Source organism: Chelmon rostratus, chromosome 10 (genome assembly GCF_017976325.1).
Source record: "Chelmon rostratus isolate fCheRos1 chromosome 10, fCheRos1.pri, whole genome shotgun sequence".
In the NCBI taxonomy this organism is placed as follows: Eukaryota; Metazoa; Chordata; class Actinopteri; order Chaetodontiformes; family Chaetodontidae; genus Chelmon; species Chelmon rostratus.
In genome coordinates this window covers 24,743,677-24,763,932 of record NC_055667.1, presented here as the reverse complement: position 1 = coordinate 24,763,932, position 20,256 = coordinate 24,743,677, and the positions used below count along the sequence as shown (strand labels likewise).

The following is a 20,256-nucleotide window of genomic DNA, read 5'->3' as shown; positions in this document are numbered from 1 at the left end:
GCTTTTGTCCTACAACAAGCGCATTTTTCACTTCCACCAAAGCACCAACTGCTGCTCGTGACCGCAGCGGATCAGTCGTATCTGCTGGAAATCTCACAAACTTTGTCTTGTCATTGAGCGAGCAAAGCGGAAGCTGCAGGAAAGCATCTAAAAGCCGAAAAAAAGCTGCATGAAAAGGCGGCGAGCACGGAGCGATAGAAGCAGCCCAGCAGCTCCCAGCCTCGGCTCCACTCTCTTTTCCCTGGCCTCTGTTCCTTTAATAAACTCATGGTTATCTAGTGTAACAAATGTCTCGCTGCCATCATCAAGTCCAGGCGAGGAGGGAGGAGTTTTTAATGTTCAGTTTGTTCTATGGATCGATGTCTGCTGGCATCGCCTCTCCCCCTCGCCTGCACCGTGCGTAATACCATTACCAAACGCTTTTTACGCGCATTCCCTGCACATATTATCCACCGAAAACTGCCCGCGGGACTGACTGACACGCGTCGATCAACGTATGTGGCACTGATGGACAAAAACGGATGGTGAACGGAGACGATTCGCCCCCCGTAGGAGGAGGAAGAAGAAGAAGAAGGTGAAAGAACGAGCCCGATTTAACATCTGTTTCCTGCACCGAAAACGATTCCGAACTGGATTTTTGTTTTATAGTGAGAGAGACTGAAGTACTCCGAGAGCCCAGATAAAGACTCCCTCTCTCTCTCTCTATGCATGGACTATCGTAGACCGCATTCAGATTTCACCTGGGCACAGTATTGAACTGCGACTCCAAAAAATGCCACGGAGGAAACAGCAGGCGCCCAAACGGGCTGCGGGTAAGCGATTTTCTCCCAAAAAACCTGTTTAATATGAGTCTAATATTAACGGATTTTTTTGTGTTGTGATTCTGCGGATAGCTCGTCTATAACAGGATTCCCCCCCCTCAAACTTTTATCATGTGGGACCCCCGAATAGATTCGTATCAGACCCCCGCATTTACAGATACTGTCCCGAGGAGCCTCATCTGAGCAGGTTTTTGTAGTTGGTGAGGATTTAGTAGGCTGGAGTTATATAACTGTGTGTCCTGTGGTGGAGAATATGGACACACTTCCCTTTTGTGCTTACAGTTAATTTTATAATTCTGAAATTCAACTAATTCTCATGACACCGGGGTCCCTCTCATGGGCTCCAGCAGGGGCCTCGGACCCCGGTTTGGCCACCGTGCTGCTGTAAAAGTCAAATGTTAAAACAATAGCGGGGAGTCACAGCATCACGAGCTGCTTCTGCAGCTCAGGGGACGTTAATAAGACTAATAACACAAACACAAAAGAAAATAGTTCTTTGGGGTTTCAGAGAGGCTCTGTAGGTTTTCCTCTATAATCCGATAACATGTCACGAGGCATTTATTCAGTCATTGATCAGAAAGTTTTGTTTTTTTACTCACAGTTAAAAAAAAAACCTCCCTGACTGTGTTTGATTTGACCCGCATGAAGTGTAGAGACGGGCTTGAAAGATGTGGAGCCGCTGTATCCGTAGCAGATGAACTCTGTATGAACTCTTCATAATCTTATGGACAAATGGAGAATGGGTTACACACACACACACACACACACACACAAATGTACTCCATCCATGCTGCTGGCAGCGAGAGGAGGACGCGCGCACTCACACACACACACACACACACACACCTCCAGAACACACAGATTTCACTTAAAAATCCACCATGTTTAATGTGCATCTCTGCTCATGTGCAGTCGAGTGTTTGTGTGTCACATTAACCGTTTGTTGAATTAATAATCTCACACTGAAGGAGGCCCGCATGCAGTTTAGGCCAGTTGGAAACTGGTTTTGTGTGTGTGTGTGTGTGTGTGTGTGAACGTTTTTGCTTATTATGTCTTTCCACCATGTCATCCTGTAAGATTTTCGGCTCGTTTTGGACACCGACTCTCTGCACCACCTCAACCTCCCACGAACTACGTCTTTTTATATTCTCCCCCAAAAAACACACAACTTCTCCTTAAGAAAAATTTCCAATTCACAAGGTCACCGAACCGGCACTACCCTTGACCTTATCCTCTGCAGCCTCAGCCACTTTTCTCAGTCCGTCTGAATGCTAACGTTCCCGGAGACGGCCTCATTATGATGGAGTTGGTGGATTAAAACTAGCTTGATCAATGGCATTTCAGCGTGTGAGGATGCAATTACTTGCTTGTGGCGTGTTGAGAAGTTATCAGTCTTTATTATGGTTGCGGATGTAGCAACCAGATGGCGATTGTTCTCTGCCAATAATAGCGTCTCTTTATACCCGCTTAAGATACTGAGACCCTTATCTGCCCGGCACACTCTCAGTTTACACATACACATGTACGCACACACACACACACACACACACACACACAGGCACTGGTTGGCATACAGTCACACACTAAATATTTTTCCCACATTTCAGCCTCCGAAAGCCCCCTTTTCTTAAAAACAATGCCCCCAGTTTTTATTCAGAGAACTTTTGAGAAGATGCCTAAGTGATCCCTTTACACGCTCTCAGCTGCCTCGCCTGTACTCTGGTAAATGTGTCAGCCCTATAGAGAAATAAGCCTTCCAGAAGAGTTTCTTCATTGTTGAGGTAATTGTCTCCTCTTTGACAGGCACATTCATCAGTGGCTTAATGGTCAATCAAAAGTTGGCAGGCAGAGTGTTTTCATTCTTTCCTATCCACTACATTAGGAATACTTAATCAAAATGTCTCCCGGTAATGGCTGTGAAGAGTTCATGACTGACTGATCCGTTGTCTGTGCCGATAGAAAATTAACAGCTCGGCACTGGAGAGATGTGGGCCTGCAGATAAACAAATTGTGCATTAATATTTCATCTTCAAGACCTGGGATGTGCTATCAAGCGGTGGAATATTCCTGGGCTGTGTTGTCATTTTTCTCGCGTTCATTTTTTTTTTTTTTTTCTCCTCCTGTATTCTTGAAGGCTCTTTGCAGCTGTAACTCATTTCACTTGATGACTTTACTGGGGTTACAGAGAGTGACGACAAATTGATTACCTGGCAGAGCAAGAATGGAGCGAAGAGAGACGCAGGCTGACAGTCATGTTATAATAATATGTTTAATGATGTGTGGAGGGGGAACAAGGAGAGAGGAGTATTGAAATAAGAGCATGGAAGATGCGAAGGAATAGGTTTCATTTTTTTTTAGGGCTCTTAAAGATGCAGTATCCCTCTTGGTGGAAATAGTAATTGTAAGAAAACACCATTCCCAGCTCAAGCATCAATTCAGAGGACATTCGGCATCCAGGGTGCTTGCAATCTCCTCTGGGAATTGTATTATTAATAGGCATATTTGTAAACGTGAGACCACAGACGCACTAGTAAAGGCCAGTTGTATCTGATTTACTTCTTTTGCATACATGGTTTGTATGGTAATTTAAAATGCCAATTACTCACCGGTCCAGGATGGGATGCACTAAACCTTTGCTTTATCACTGGCAAAGCATCACTAAGACAGGGAGCTATCAGGCTGCAGATTCCAGGATGAAATTTGTGTATCAGGTTTATATATGGTGTAAACCTAAAGCCCTGTAAGTGCATGGGATGCATTTTTGAGTGAAGGCAGCCATATGTTATTTTGCGGCCGTGGGAGTATTCCTCTTGCTGTTTTTTTTTTTTTTTTTTTTTTTACAATAGCTCTGTGCCTCAAACCGTTAGCCCAATTTGCTGGTAACAAGATAAATTGGAGAACAGACAAAGGCATTAAGTGTTGCAGTGCCAGCTAGTGACTGACAGCAGCTTGTGGGAATTGGCTAGCAGAAATTCCTCCTAAGTGGTTTGTTCAGAAAACATCCTACGATCAAGGCAGATGTTGTTTATCCAGTTTAGGTAGAAAAAGGAAGTCCATTTTGAATGACAAAAGCTGGGAGGAAAATGGCAGCAAATACAAGGGTGTCTTATTTTATTTTTTTAATACCAGATTACCACCCTCTTGGGTTGTTTTTTTTTTCCTGTATCACCACACTGTTCTTTTGTCTGCAGCCATTATAACAACACTTCTTTTTTTTTTTCCTGTGATTTGCTTACATTTGTTTAACCATTGTTATGAATTGAGATCAAAAAGGGAATGAAACTGAGGTTCCTTTAAATCTGTGTGTTCTTCTCAGGCTACATTTGATCTCTGATAACGCCAGCATAAGGATGATGATGATGGTGATGATGATGATGATGATTTGAATAATTTTTTCACGTGCATGGCAGCTCATATTTTTCCACGCTTACTCCACGATTTGATGAACTGCAGGAAACCAGAGTTCCCATTGGCTGTCGCATTACAGGTTTACTGTCGGAGTAATCTAGTTAACGACTGAATTATGAGAACGGCCAATGGAACAATATTATAAAGATTACACGACTGTTTCGACCTTCTTTTTCTTTTTTAAAGGTTTTGAAACGTACAAAGTGGAGCACATAATCTCACTGCTAGTCCAAAGCAAAGAAAACATGAAAACAATGAGGCAAAGCTCTTTCTTGGTCTTGGAAATCATGCCGTACGAATAGCTCCAACGTGCCATTTTTATCATATTGATACTTGAATTGAATATTGTGGCACCGCGTGCTGCTGTGGATCCCCTGTTCATGTACTTTTCAAGCCTGAAAAAGGAAATCGAGCGTATTCAACAACTCAGAATCCATACAATTAAATGTGAAAAGCTCCACTTAATACCGGATACTGCAGTTTGTGAGAGTGTTGGGTCACTTTGTCAGCTTTTTTAGCTCATCCTCACTCAGCCAAGTGCAAAACTCTGCCGCAAATGAAGTGATATCATCATTAGAGGGCATTAAATCTTTGTGTTTTTCTCCGCGCTGTATCTCTCTCGATTGGTGTCAACAAGGCAAATGTTTTTTGATCAAATCCAGCCTTGAAATTTTCATTGGCTCATGAGCACACCAAACCGTATTCTTGCACTTTGTTGCAATGCTTGCAATTTTCTAACTTGCAATGCGTTCCCCATAGAGATACCCTTTAATAACTTTCTCCTCATCAGCTAGTTTTCATGCTGTATATTCTTAATACAGTGAGGAAAAAGAGACATATAAAGTCAGGTGGTTTTAGTGTGATCTCACTGCATTTTCTCCCGCATGCCAGTTAGGTGACAGGTGTAGATAGCTAATAGTTTGCGAAGGCTTTTGTTTGCGCGAGAGGCAGACAGGGTGGTGCACTGTCTAGGTGATAAGAACCAAGACTCCTGTGCCCTCCAGCACAGTGATCTCTCTCCTCCGCTCTGCGCCCTCCTGTGTGGAAAAAACAGCCTGTTATGATTGGTCTCAAAGCAAGTGCCTGTGCAGTGTTGCACCTCTCTACAGCAACTGCTCATTCACCTTGCCTTCCCTCTGAGACCTGCACTAGTTTCCAGGCAAATGACACAATTTGATATGCCGTTGGGGTGATTCATGTGGATAATGTTTCCATGTGATCATCACTGCAGAAAAGAGACTATTTCTTGTTATGATTTTTTTTTTTTTTTTACTCATTAAGTCTGACAATAACTAGAATATTGGGAGAGTTTATTGCAAGCAGGCTAAAACTCATTATTTCTGCTAGACATCCCAAATACAAAAGAAATTATGTTATGGTATTTTGTCCAGGTCCCAGCAGATATAATGATTTACAGAGGAAAATATGGGGAGCAGACTTTAGAGCTTGGGTTGTTCATTTGTGAGGATTTAGAGGATAAGAATGCAAGGCAAGCTTACAGTTAATACAGTAGCACCGTGGGCCTGGTATTGATTACACAGAGGAGGTATGGTAGCATTTTTTTTGCTTTATGGTCAAGTGCACTGCACCTCATGTGCTTTGTGTTATCGTAATGACAGACATTCCCATCATAGTTTATATCTTTGTAATTTATATCATCTTCGGTCTCTTTTTTTCCACACAGAGTCCAGAAGTTTTAAGTGAGGACATCCATCTTGTAGTTGTTGACCTACATGCATAGTCAGTCAGAGGGCACGCATGTGGGCCAGATGGTTAGAGGGTCTTCAAAAACAATCACAGCCGGATCGGGTTAAACTAACCTGAGATGCTTTTGACTCAAGTTTCCATGTTGTATTTTTAAAAAGGGTCCCTTGCAGTTTTAAAAATCGCTCTGCTCTGATTTCAGAGGCGTAGAAGATGATAATAATGTGTGCAAACTGCAAAGAGAAAGACCACAATTTCCTTTTTTTCCCCCTGGTCCACATGTTGAAGTTGAATTTAAAAGTCATGTAATATTCCTCACAATGACGCAAAATGCCTTGAGTGAACGTGACATTTCCCTTCGATATGTGAGCGACAAAAAAGCAGGGGAAACATTAATCTTAAGTTATCCGCGGTGTACCTGATTTGCTTCTTATCAAATCCTTAATGAGCTTCAATTAAGATTTATTATGCAAATTAACCCTCAGCTGCTACTGACTGCAGGAGCAGGAGCTATGACAATATTGTGCTAATGGTGTGATCTGTAACAATTACAAAGGTAAACTGCCTTCACACTGCACGCTCCGCAGGTCTCTGAGAGGTCAGTCTGCTAAATGTGCATTCAGGTCTTCTGGAGATTTGGAATTTAGTAAATTTGTTTATTAAGACTTTGTCCCGGACAGCAGATTCACTGTGATAGAGGACATATTCTGCTGCTCGTAGCTGCAGTCTTTATATCCTAATGGTAAAGAATCTCTGCTGTGTCAATATATTCATTTACTCCACAAAGCTGATGAGTCAAATCTTTGTCTATAAAAATAAAGTGTCCTGGCAAAATGTGACTTAAACAAAGGAAGATTGTCTTTATCAGTGAACTAATGTAAAAACCAACCTTCACCGAGCATTTGATTATGAGCAAACCTCAAAGTGGAAGAGTCTCAGTGTCCCGGTCGCCACGGCGAACGAACGCTGCGAGGTCACGACCAGAGGAAGTGCTCCTGGACACTTTACTCAGGCACTGTATGAAGTTGTGAACCTTGCACCTTTTGTAACTTCATTTAGCACGAGGCTGATGGCTCCCTGACAGCTTTATAGCCTGGATGCTTTATGAGTCGTCATGCAGCGCAATTACATAGGACCTAATTTGATGAATCAAGTCAGTGTTTCACCGGCTGCGTTGACCTCGCTGGCCTGTGATCTTCTGTCTCTGTACGCGGGTCAGACGGAGGCTTTCACACAGTCACACTGTAGCAGAAATAAAAGAAAATCTGTTATTGCAGCCAATCAGGAATGTGCTGATTTGTAACGAGCTCTTGTTTGTTTTAAAGCAGCTACAAGGAGTTTTTAATTGGTTGTGAAACAGTCTCAGCTTAATACTGATGCCTCTGTATAAGCAAACGAGACCATCAGCGAGAAGATTTGCTATTTCTATGTATTTATTCTTAATGAATGTAACCAGCACCGCCGCAAAATCGGACCAAACAGTTCTCGGCACGCAGGCCAGAAGAGCCCGTGTTTACATTTTCTCAGTTTCACAGCGAGTCGTTCGTTAGCCAGTTAAAAGGAGGCAGCAGGAGGTTTTTCTTCAGAGAATTTTATTTTTTTTACATATTTTGTGGTTACGGCTGATAGTGGCGTCTTCCAAAACAAATGCACGCGCCGGCCAGAGCAGGATCTCGTCCAGGAAACGCTGCCGCTTTTGTCCACAGGGGCCGCCAAAATCAACACAAAGCGAGTTTTGCTCGTTAAGCTTTTAATTGTTTTAAGTGGCTTTGGCAAACCGTCGGCCCAAATGAATCATCAGATCAACCAGCCGAAGAAAAATAATGCATTTCTGAATTCCAGCATATTGCAGCAAAAAAGATTCTTTTGTCTCTGATCTCTGTGTATATTTATCATACATCATATACAGTCTTTACGTCTGAAAATAAACAAGCAGAAATAATCACAGTTGCAGGTAATTTTCAGTCATCACCCCATAATTAACTCCATCTAAACAGCCTTAACTCACTGATTTAAGCCGGCGTGTTTGAGTGGCACAGCCATAGAGACAGCATGCAGGAATAATAAAGGGCAGGTCATATTTAACATGGTGGGAAACATCAACTTAGCTAAACCATCAAAGTGTATGTAGAAAAAAAAACATTTTCAAGTTGTTTTTTTTCTATCAAGAGCCAAGATGAAACTGTAAATGTGATCAGCTATCTGGTGCTTTAACTACATGTAACAGCGTTTTATTTGATTATTGCTTTTAATTGTACGTATTGCTTGAAACAGCTCCAGAAAGCTTAATTTACAACTGAAAGATAGTTTAGTAACCATTTGAATTAGTGCAATTGAGTTGGAAACCAACCAGCACCGTTAGCCGGCTAATTGTTCCATGTATTGTTAATGCTTTCAGTGTTGTTATCTAACAAACTCGTCTCTCAATAGAAACACTGATTTGGGGGATAGAAACTCCGGCGTTCTAATTAGCGAAGCTTTCAAATACTGAATGGCTCATTTGATAATTTTTGTGAGCAGCAAACAAGTTTTAATGTCAAACTGAATGTAAAGTGACAAGAATAAAGAGTTTGTTTTTCCTCGTGGCGGGGGGTCCAGCGCATCATGCACCCTATTAAACACATTAACATTCGGCCCCTGACACCTCGAGGTGCAGTTGTAATGTTTTTAGCTGGAGCCAAAAAAAAAAAAAAATAGGCACAAGTGGCGAATGATAATACAGCTGCAGGTTTGTTGATTAAGATGCATCTGATCAACGTGTACGAATGGTTCTTCTATTTTTGTCATGAACTTAGAGTACAAACAAAGACAATTTCTATGATAAATACTACATTTTTATCTCTTCTCAATATCTGCAACCACTGCACATTAACTCTTTCACGTTCCAGTATACAGCGGCATGAACACATGCCTGACAGCAACGTGTCAGGATTTCTCCCTTGAGAAAGACGAGTGTAGGTTCAAACAAGAGGAAAGCAGAGAGACATAAATAAATCAATTTAGAGGAGAAAGACATGTTAAAAGATAAAGACCAGGCTCATTTGGAAGCATTCAGGAGTATGTGTTTAAATGGATAAAATAAGTGCTTAAACAGGTTAGAGGCAGGTGTGTACGAATGTGTTACGTAACTGAAAGACGTGAGGCCTCTTTTGATTGTCGTCTGAATAAAAATGCACAACATGTGCTTTGTTTTAACCCTAATCCTGTACCTAAAGCACCTGAGAGACTGCAGCACGCCGAGTTTAGAGGCTGCTCCTCAGGGCTGTGCCTGCCTGTTTGTGTCTACAGTATGTGCTGAGCTAGTCTGTTGAAACAGCTTAATTGATACTCATTAAACAGCAGTGACAGCTTAGGTGTCCTTGATGAATGTAGAATAATTCGGTTGTACTTACAACTTGATTAAGGAGAAGCACACAACATGTCAGCGCTGTAGCCTATGGCTCGGTCCGCATGCGCTTACGAGCTACTTAAAACGATCGGTCTTATTGGTCGCGCTACCTGCGAACCACCTTCGGGTTAATCTGTTGTAATTGCGTGTGCCGAAAATAAACAACTTTCCAAACTGAAAGAGAATTCAAATAAACTCAGTTTGCAGCTTTTTTTGGCTTTGATTTTGATAACTTGGAGGGTGTAACACCTAAGAATACTGCGTCTGAAAACGTGAATTATGTTGACTTTTCTTTGTGGTTATTCATTTCCAGACAATAATAAAGTCAATGGATGTCAGGCAGATGAAAAATGTGCATCTTGTATTATTTCAGTTAAAAATTAGAGGCAATTGGAATTGGTTCGGAATTGACTGTCTTTGTAACAAGTGCATGACGAATGGTATAATTTAGAGAAGAAAATGAATGCTGGGAAACCAAAAATACTATTCTGCAGCATTTTATATGCTGTGATATTCCATTAAGATGAACTAATTTGACTAAATACCCGGCAAAATCTACTCACAATATTTGTCTTCATCGTCACAGAGACCCAGTTCTCATAGTGGAGATCGGGTCATCGGGGCATGTGGCAGATACTCAAGTCATCGTAATGATCTGACTTTGTTTTTTTTTTTAATTTCGTTTGCTGTGACGGCCTCAGAGAAAACAAAAAAAAAAGCGTCATTAAAATCCTTTATCACTCGCGCATCTCGAGGCCCGTGTAGCTCCTCGCTTTGCTGACATCTGATTAAACCGCCGTAACAGAAAGAGCCCTTTTCTCCATTTTGAGGATACATGAAAGAGGGGGAATTTCCGCTGAGGATGGATTTACAACTTTATCCTCACATGATTAATATTACACAGGGAGGTCTTTGTACAGGAGGCAGCATGTCTAATTATGGTCCAACTGTGTCTGGCTGAGAGCAAACATGATGCCAGAGACTGCCAGTAGGAACTGCACTGACACGTCACACGGCCGCGTGGGCGCGGGGTGATGTCATCGTCACCCAGATTTCACGATGCTAAGCCCACAACTGATTGAGCAACGGCAGAAGTCAAGCTTTCAGTGTAGTGCGTCCAGCTGGCAGCAACCTTCCAGAAACACTGCAGGCATATGGGATTTAGCGTCAATAGCCTCTTTTTTTCTTTCTTCCATGTTTTCAAGGCTGTGTCTGTCTACCAAACACATAACGATACCCATGACCTCACTGATGATATCTACAGTATGTCCACATTTGCTGTACTGTTAAGAGCAGATGCAGATTCATCACCCCCCTCCTCCCCCTTTACAAGAATTTCAGGGACTCCGTGTCCTCCCACGTCTGGCTGTTCATCATATATCTCAGCCCAGACATTCAAGAGGTTGCTAGCCGGGCCAGCCGTAAGTCATCCTGCCTATCAGGACCAGAAAGTGTTTCTCGGCTTGATTTTCAGCTGTTACTTGTAAACCAGAACAGCATTCTTAAGATTAACTGAGTGACAGGCAGGCCTCTTAAAGCAAACTGCAGTAGTACGATATGTTACAGCCGTATTTTATGGCCTTTGGTGTGTGAGGCCAAGTATGCGTGCAGATGGATCAGCCGAAGTATCTAATAGGCCTGCATTGCACCTCGGGGACTGCCGTATTTCATTAGGCTGATGATAATAATACAGGTGTGCACGTCACAGGAAACCTGGTCGGACCTGGTCATCCTCACAAGTGCACATCAGATGTGACAAGGTTATTCCTTCCATCCTTTCTTCCTGTTTTTTTTTTTTTTTCAAAGCTTGTTTTCAATACGTCGAGCGTTCCTTTGAAGAATATGTTTTTGGCTTGAAGTGCGTGTGCACGCGTGCTTCTGTGTCTGCCTGCGAAAAAGTCATTGATATAGAACTAACTGTCAGAATAAGTCGTGTTCAATCCAAAACCGTTTAAGTTGTCAAGGACACATTTTCCTCCTTCCCGTATCCTGACAAACATTGAGTCAGCAATTGTCTGTTGTATTTTCAGTGCTGGTGTCTCGTGCTCCCCCCCAGGCCATTTTAAAGTTGTAGAAAGTGGTCATTTTCTCCGTGTCAGTAGGAGGTCAGTGCCGTGGCAGTCAGCAAAGCTATTCAGTCTGGTGAAACAGAGTCTATTGGGAACCCTAAAGACATTTTGTCCGGCGTAGTCGCCTCTCACTGTCTGTCTTCATGCCTGTCTCATTGTACTCAGGGCTCTCATAGAAAGTCTAAAAAAGCTTGAAACATCGGTTCGATTGCTTCCAGATCTCCAAACTTTCATTCAGACCTGACACACCTGAGGCCACTCAGCTGTCAGCCGACGGAAATTTTAAACTCACCTGTGAAATTGACATATACTGTCGGAACCCTGTTGAATATTTGCATTTGCTCCCTCCTTGCGTGGCCCTTTTTCCATCTGTCAAAACTACTTATAATTATATCTCGTTTTTACTCTGTCTGAATATCTACCTGTCCCTCCAGTTCCCTGTCTCACCCCCTCTGTTAGTGACTGACATGTCCTCTCTGTGCTGCAGTGTATCCCTGGTAACTGTCGCCCGGGGCCAACTCATCCCTAAAATCGTAGCAGAGGTCACACACAGATCATTGCTTTCGCCAAAGGCCCTGACTTTAACACAGAGTGACCTGCGCAGGAGCAGCGGCTGGTCAGTGATGGATCCGGAAATAGCACGAGTATAATCTGCTCCATCATCACTGTCGTAGAGAGTCTGGTCTGTGTGTGCAAACCTGCTTAGGAGGAGAGGGAAAGGTGAGATTGGGGGATTGACGGTGGTCGAGTCGTATCTGATTTATCCGGTCTGACCTGCTTTTAACTCCGATCTGAGTCGGACTCGTCTTTTCTACACTCACTCGCATCCTTACACCTACTGTAAGTCTTAGTGTGCAGTGTTGAGTGTTTGAGACCAGATTATCTGGGAGAGGCCTCAAAGTGATAGTGTATACATCATATTAGACATACTAACTAACAGATATTTAGAAAACCAGACAGATTTACTGCAGCTAACATGTAGTGATAACTGTATGTCTGCGATGTCTGAAATACTTTTTCATGATTATAATCACTGCATTACACATATTTAGTGATGAGTGCTTTCAGGGTCGCCACCTTCAGTGTGGAAAATAAGGGACAGCTGCTCCATGCCCAGGGGACACACATCATGTGAGGGGTCTGGGGGTCCTCCCTCATGAGATTTTGAGTGTCAGACACTTCATTTCCTGCTTTCTGGTGAATTCTCATGCACCAGTTTGTGCTTTTCATGCGTCAGGTTCAAAGTCCTCCGCTACTCCCAACATGAATTTAAAACCCTGATTCTAAAGAAGTTGAGTCTGTGTAAAACATAAATAACGCAGAATGCATTCATCTGAAAACAAGCTGAGTTTACTGACAACAGTTTCACAAAGTGTTCCTGAGCCCATGTAGTAACATCCTTTATCCAATCATGTGTTCACAAAGTGGTGAACCACTGAGCCTTTCCAGGATGCTCCTTTCATACCCAATCATGATGCTATCACCTGTTAGCAATCAACCTGTTTACCTGTGGAATGATCCAAACAGGTGTTTTTGGAGCGAATATATATTCTTTGTGCTGTTTTCAGTCGAGTAGATGTCACAAAGGACCAGCAAATGATCACGTTCTGTTTTATTTCTGTTCTACACAGCGTCCCAACTGTTTTGGAATCAGGGTTATTCGGGGATATTTGTTGGCATTATGAAATAATAATAATTGAACCATTGAAGGGGGAGCCCAGCCTTTGGAGGATTAATTTCCACCAAGTGTGTTATTGGTTAAATTTCTCTTTCATACACGCACACACACATACTCACCTGCAGAGGGGGCGGGGCCTCTGCTTACATCCTTAGACAGCTGTTAACTTGCCTGTGTGGGGGCGTAGCAAACTGTCACATGATGAATCTAAACAGTCCACACATTAGCCAACAGTAGCTCACTCTGGGGCAGTCTCAGGTGTCATGAAGCAGATGCGTCCACTGCCCTTGCAGCGTTTGGGCGTGATTGGCCCCTGCTGACTGCTGCTCCAGGTCAGACAGTCCACCGTGACAGGAAGTACTCGATGGCCTGATACCCTTTCCCACTGACAGGACTGATCCACTCGTCTGCCATTCAGATCTGAACTGAATGTCATTCTCCTCCGCGATTTCTGTCTTAATGGAAACCTTTTTCATTACATGTGACATGCAGTGTATGCATTAGACTAGCATGTGCAAAAAAATACAGGACAAATCGCATCCTGTGTTGATTCAGCAGGGGTCAGTGCATTTTATTTTTAACTATGGAAAAATCCCATATTCGACGGGAAAGGTGGTGACCCCAAACGCTCTGTTGCTGTCTATCCATTAGCTGCTGAGCTAACTAGCTATTGGAGATTCTAATCAAGATGATTCAGATTTTAAGAGCTTAAACGTAGGACTGAAGGATTGCGGCTATTGTTCGGTCAGCGCTCATTTTTCGAATACTTGAAAATGACGTGCACGCTCTGCCAACAGAGCTGACGGACGCACCGCTCTGTCTGTCTTTTTGCTAACGTTTAAATATCAAAAAGGTTCAGACTGGCGTTTCTCTCTCAGCCAGTCTGGTTTGTGCCGAGCGTGCAAACCGTTTTTTGTGCGTGTTTACTAGACTACAAGGACTCATGAAATAAATGTTGTTACATCTTATTAAATGTGAAAATGAGAAGCCTGCTCACAGCTTTGATTCTGCTCTGGGTTTAATGGAGGACAGTCGGGTGCGGGGCGGTTGTAGTGACGGCTCGTTGTCACGGCGGCTCAAACGCCGAACCCTGCACCAAATTATTCCTAATCTCACTGTTGGGGTCTAACAACAGGATAATGGCACAGCTGACCTCATTAAGTCAGCAAACAGTAACCTCAGCAATGTGAAACAGTAATATCAGTGATCACAGTCCGCTTCATATGTCACGATTTGCACTTCCGCCTGTTGGAATGCGGTTTGTTTCTTTCCATTCAGAGCCGCTGCTCTTTTTGCAGCCCTGAATAGCCTCCTTTGAAGCCAGCTATAATCCCTAACCAGGAATTCCTCACTCCCTCAGTGAATTAGTTGTTGATGTGGTGGATCCGTGGCACCCAACTTCCAGGGGGGGGGCCACGCTGACTCTCCGGCCTCACTGTTGATCCTCTGCTTCTGGCTCAGTGTAGCCAAGCAGCTTTTCTTTTGCTTATGCCTCGTCTGCCACATCCTCACACGCCACAGTGAGGCGGGCGGCACCCGTCGGTGCCATGCGACTACTCGCAGAGTGTGATAACAATTTATTCCTTCGTTCTGAGACTTCTGACCGAGGGGGGCTTAGTAGGGGTTGATTAAGTTTCTGTGTTGTGTGTCTGTGAGGGTTCAAAAGGGTGCTTTTGATTGTCCTGCTGAAACCTGAGCATTAAAGCCACATGCCGCATGGACAGATTCCCCTTTTAGTCAGAATGTATTCACATGGTTGAGGAACATTTGCATTGTGTCTTTTAAAGACACCAAGATGACTTTCATATCGGCGTAATTTCTGTTTTGAGTCCGTGCCCTCCTACGTTCTCCTCTGTAAGTTCAGCTGATCAGTCTCCGTGCGCACATGCTTGTGTGTTTCTGCGCCCTTGTTTGTGTGTTTGTATGTGCGAGTGCCTTCATGTTTGCATGTGTTTCCTACGTGCTCCGTGGCAGCCCTCACAGTCTGGCAGCGACCCAGCTGAAAAGTTCCGGTACTGTCCAGACGCATCCTTTAGGGACCTCATCAGCCCCTGAATTTCCTTCCCCTCACGCCTGAGGGCATCCATATTCATTTCCTCCACTGATTTGGGGAAAATGATGAAAGGCTGGCTTATTTCCCATCTCTTATTTCCTGCCAAGGTTGCCTGCATTTCAATGCAACGTAAATCTGCAAAGACTTGCAAACACGCTCCCATTTGGACACGACCAACTCCATGTTATTAGTATCTTGCCATGTCCAAAAGCAAAAGAGAGGCCCAGGGTTATTATTGTAATAATACAGTACGTTAGTGTCAGAATCTTTGTGTGGATAATTACACAGTACAGTATATTAATCCTTTAGCCTTAAAACTGGCTCTTTGTTCAATTACTCAAGTTTCACTATTGTCTGTATTTACTTCACACAGTCTGCTTCTCATAAAATAAATATCTCATCCACCATCAAGTTATGAGGGCTTGATGATATCATGGAGATAACTGCATTGGTCTGAAATAAACCTGTGATTAAACTGGTGGGTGGGTATTTACTCTTACCGGAGACGGGAAATGAATGTTAATGAAAATAACAGTCACATACAGTAATAACCCAACTCTGTAATTATTGGCATGCTTTGATGGTGCCATATATACTCAACACACACACATGCGCCTACTTAACCAAACCTCAGGTAGACTATTAGCCCCGCTAGCAGGATCCTGCCCTCCGCTATGCACGACAGCGCTCAGGGCGGGGCGGCCCGGCCCCAGCGAAGGAGTGGGCTTTCAGTTGCCGAGACAACCCCAAACACACATGTACACAAAGGGAAGGCCCCACTGAGAGAGAGGATCATCTCCACCTCTGGTTGGATAAAGAGCGGTGTCGCTCCACTCGCTGGAATGCACTCCTGCCCTACAGGCGTATACACCAGAGCATGTATATGGTTTGCAAGCATCCCACACTGATCATTATTCATGACAAACCATTCACAGAGGTTTATACTCACAGCACCGTGCCGAGAACACGCCGTTCATGTAGCTGTTCCTGTGTGTTTGGAGCCCAAGCACACGAGCAGTTATTACAAAACTATGATTTGCTTCAATTAAGTGAGATTCTTTCTTGCTAATAAAAGATTACAGTTGCAAAGCATGAAAATTCATCTGGTTGCAAAATAGTGAATAGCATGAAGTTGTTAATTTTTCATCCAAAATTGAAGGTTGTAATGTGAAAACGCTCTGAAGTGGCGATCCGGACACTCAGATACTCGCCTCGCTGTTTTTTCTCTTGCAGTCAGTGTGACAGCTCACTCTCAAAAATGGCACTTGATAGTTTTCACCAGTGGATTTATAGAGCTCAGAACTAAGTCTGTATTGTTGGGCTCCAAATCTGGGCCACATATGATAACAGAATTATCCTTCTGTACAGTAAGCATGTGGATACTCATGCAACTGTCTGTCATCCGAGGGCTGCGCGATGCAAAATAGCTCGTGGCTGTGGGTGTCTGATAGACCTCAGTTTCTTTTATAGTGCAGCTTTAACTCTACACAGAGAGTGTGTGGGCATGTATCACTCTGACCCAAACACACTTTTCCTGCTGACCGACGCAGCAAAGTAGTTTGTGTAAAGCAGCCAGTGCGTCTCACGGCGTGAGGGCAGGTTATATTTTTGGTGGACACGGTGTCACCTGTGCATTTATATGGAGCACAATCTGAACATCATGTGACTGTAGAGGCTGAGCATCAGTCAGAATTCCTGACAAAGGGAGCAGGCCGTCAGTTAAAAACCATGTAGACCACTTCAAATCCACTCACTTTTTCCATGACTGTGTTGTAGAATTAATAAAAGTCTTATTCTGGGCTGCGCAGGTTGAGCTGCATTGGGCTCATACTGTATATAAAGGAGCTTCGATGTTAGACCATCTGGAAAATACAGATTTTAAAGAGGGTAAGTAAAACTTAAGCACCACTACGGGAAACAGTTGAGCTAATTGTAAACAGCTGCAGGTGATATCACCCCTCAGACTGCAGACAAAGCCGGGGCAAAAGGTCCCGCCGAAAAGCTCAGGATTCAAAGGAACACTTGAATCAAGTCTGGCCTACTGAGGAAAATATAAAGTGTCTGTTTTAACGATAAATGATCCCAATTTAGTCTGTCCCAAATGACAAATGCATTTTTGTGAACAGTCATGCATTTGCACTGCAACGTCCTACAGGCAAAAACCCCCACTGAAAAGCCTATTAGAATCAAATGAATGTCAAATTCTGCCAAGTGTTTGCACATGACAAACATCTAACATGGCTAATTGCAGATAAGTGTCAGGGTGAAATGTGTTTTGAGCCTAAGATGGTGCAAAATGGCGTCATGTGTTTTTTGTTTTTAGTGCAGCGGTGATAAAGCCGAGGCTTCCAGTGAACGTTCTGAAAACACGAGATCGCTTGTAGAAACTGAGAAATGTTTGTCTGCATCTTCGGTGTGTGGCAGCGCTGAATCATAGCGGTTTTTAGAAAGACAGACAACTTCATATCACACAAAAACAAAAAGGCACATGCCTACACACACTATTTATAAAGACGTAAAGTAGAGATCCTGGATGTTCTTTCCCTCATGCATGCAGTATATTATAAATATAACTGAACACTGTGTGTCAGACAGAGCTGAAACAACATTTTTATAAGTTGTCATATTTGATAGTTAACTTACTTTTGGTTGAATAAAATCACATGTTTGACTTTGATATTTTGGGGAATTGTGATGGGCATTTGTCACTCTTTCCTGACGCCGATCCAAGCGATCGATCTATCAATGAAGATCAGGGCAATCGGACCGTCAAAGTTAGCCGTCGAGCGTTAGGCTGGCGTTTTTCGGGACGTCTCCGGTATTTCACACTGTGTTCCTGTGTCTGCTTGTGCTCGAGTTGTCCAGCTTCCAGCGTTGCCATGTAGTAGTGTGACTGGGCACCATCTTGTGTCCTGAGCAATAGCAGCAGGCTGTTCCATGGCAGCACACCAGCTGCCTGCAGCAGAGCGGGAGAGGTGCCGGGCCGGCCTATCTCAGATTTGGGTCCGTGAGTTATTGACCCTCTTTGATAAACCCCTCTGAATGACACTGACATAATTCAGCCTAAAAGTTTGCACTGTCACCGGGATGAGCTAACTGTCTCCGCTGAATATATGGGTGCAATTTTCGAAATAGGTTTATAGCAATTCTTGGGAGAGGAGGGCGAGATAGTGATATTACTGACTTTATCACTGCAGCTGAGCAGCATCTAGCACCTCTCCCCTCTGTATCTCTCTATTCCTCCACTGTAGAGCAGTGAAGGATCACACAACACAGGTATTACTGGAGAGAAAAGAGTCCAGCTCCTAATGGGGGACAGAGAAATGATGATGTCATTATTACAGTAATGCTGTTTTATCCACTCTTATCATAATCTCACGTGTTTCTTCTCCCCCCTGGTTGGATTTTGCATTAAGTCTAGCATCTTAATTCTGTGTTGGTCTCATTTTTTTTTCTTTCTTGCAGATGGATCTTGCACACTGTGTATCTGGATAAGCATTTATAGTGGGTTTTTTTTTCATCTAATGGTTTTATAGTTCTCATGTTGCTGTGAAGGTGTCTCACACAACAGTTTTCCTTCTCAAATAATCCGATCTTTGGTGTAATTTACGGACATTATCAGAATTTGCGGAAACTTTTTCAGTCTGTTCTATCTGATTTTCGACGATCAGCCGTCTATATTTATCCCAGCAGCCGCTGCTTGAAATGGGTGAAATAGAACCACGGTGAATGTAATTTAATAATAATGGGAGACTTGTTAAGCAATAGGCAAAATAATGAGTCATCCTTTCTATAAACTGCACCTTTAATCCCGCCTAATTTTTCTCAGCCAGGCTGCATTCTCGTCAGTGTAATATGAAAAGCTCATTGTTGAAATCTCACTGAATCTTTTTTTTCTCTTTTTCCTTTCATGTGTCGAGACAGAATCTGAACCCGTAAGAATCTAATATAGCGAGCCCAGTATAGTGCATCCTATAAATTGATTTTGACCCAGCCTTTGAACAAAAGGAACACTGTTGCATTGCCATCCACGGCTGATGCCACTCCCTCTTTGGCTCACGCTGAATACTCTCCTTTAATAGTGTGATGGGTGGTAGCTGGCTGACAAAAAAGTGCCTTATTTAGTTGGCTGCGGAGAGGTAGGCAGAGCGAGGATGGGGTTTCTGTGACTGGCACCGATCAATCACTGTGAGGGGAAGCTAATGAAGCAGGCTATGGTTTATTAAAGGGTTAGCAGAGAAAAGATTACTGCAGGGCCTCAGCTTCCCAGAAGCCCAGGCAAGGAGGATGCAGTGCGCCGCTAATGCTTAGGGGCTAGCCATAAAGCAATCAAGGTGTTTACTCTAAGCTGGCTCCTATTATGCGATCTGGGTGTGAATACAGATAGTTTAAAAGTCTTTGGCAAAAGCAGAGGAGACAATATTAATACACACAGCACTACTAAAGAATGTTGATGTGCTGCAGGTTTGGATGCAGATCGCAGTCTGAGGGTGAAGTCAAATTGCGTTGAAATTGAACTCCAGATAATAAATAGCCCCAACAAGTACACGCACTGTTTCACAATATTTGACCACCTTTTGGCGTTTGCAAGTCAAATCCTGATTTCAGACTAATGTTGGTCGGATGAAGTCTGTAAAATAACCTTATTCTGAAAAAATATGAGCACATTGAAACCAAAGCACTCTCTGAGATAGTTTGAAAGACAAATGAGTAGCAGGGGAGTGAAAAATGCAAAGCAGATGTTTTTCCCACCGTTTTTAATGGCAGCAAGACATTACTGATGCCATTACAGAGACCTTTTATGGCTTCTTTTAATCCCCTGGCCTGCCTGAGGAAAGAAACCCCTTGTGGTGCAAAGTAGCCTCTTTACTTCAGAACGACAATTTGAACCCATTTCCAACTCACTTCCCTAATCTGCCACAGGGTTTTACATGGCTTCCTCTGTAATTATTCTGCTCGGAAATCAAAGGTAAAGAGGCATTAAAATACACCTCTTAGGTAAACATATGCTGCTCATCATGTAGGGCTTGACTCAAAGTGTCTTTTGTAACAAATAGTCCTAAAAATACTGAAGCTTGTGCACAGTTTTTTCTCCCTGCTGCAACTTGTTTTGGACGTTTGGCTCTCATGTTCAA

The 20,256-nt window shown here is 43.2% G+C and overlaps 1 protein-coding gene across 2 annotated transcripts in view; it reads left to right on the top strand.

Annotated features, from left to right (window-relative positions):
* Positions 1–337: 337 nt before the first annotated feature.
* LOC121612595 (teashirt homolog 2) overlaps positions 338–20,256 on the top strand; it is a 40,034-nt gene continuing 20,115 nt past the window's right edge. Inside the window, exons 1-2 of one of the 2 annotated variants that reach the window (XM_041945592.1) lie at positions 338–574; positions 723–812. In XM_041945592.1, the coding sequence (XP_041801526.1) occupies positions 773–812 (40 nt within the window). In that variant the 5' untranslated portion in view covers positions 338–574; positions 723–772. Of the gene's footprint in view, positions 813–20,256 lie in introns of both variants that reach the window. The other variant, XM_041945591.1, reaches the window with a different exon arrangement.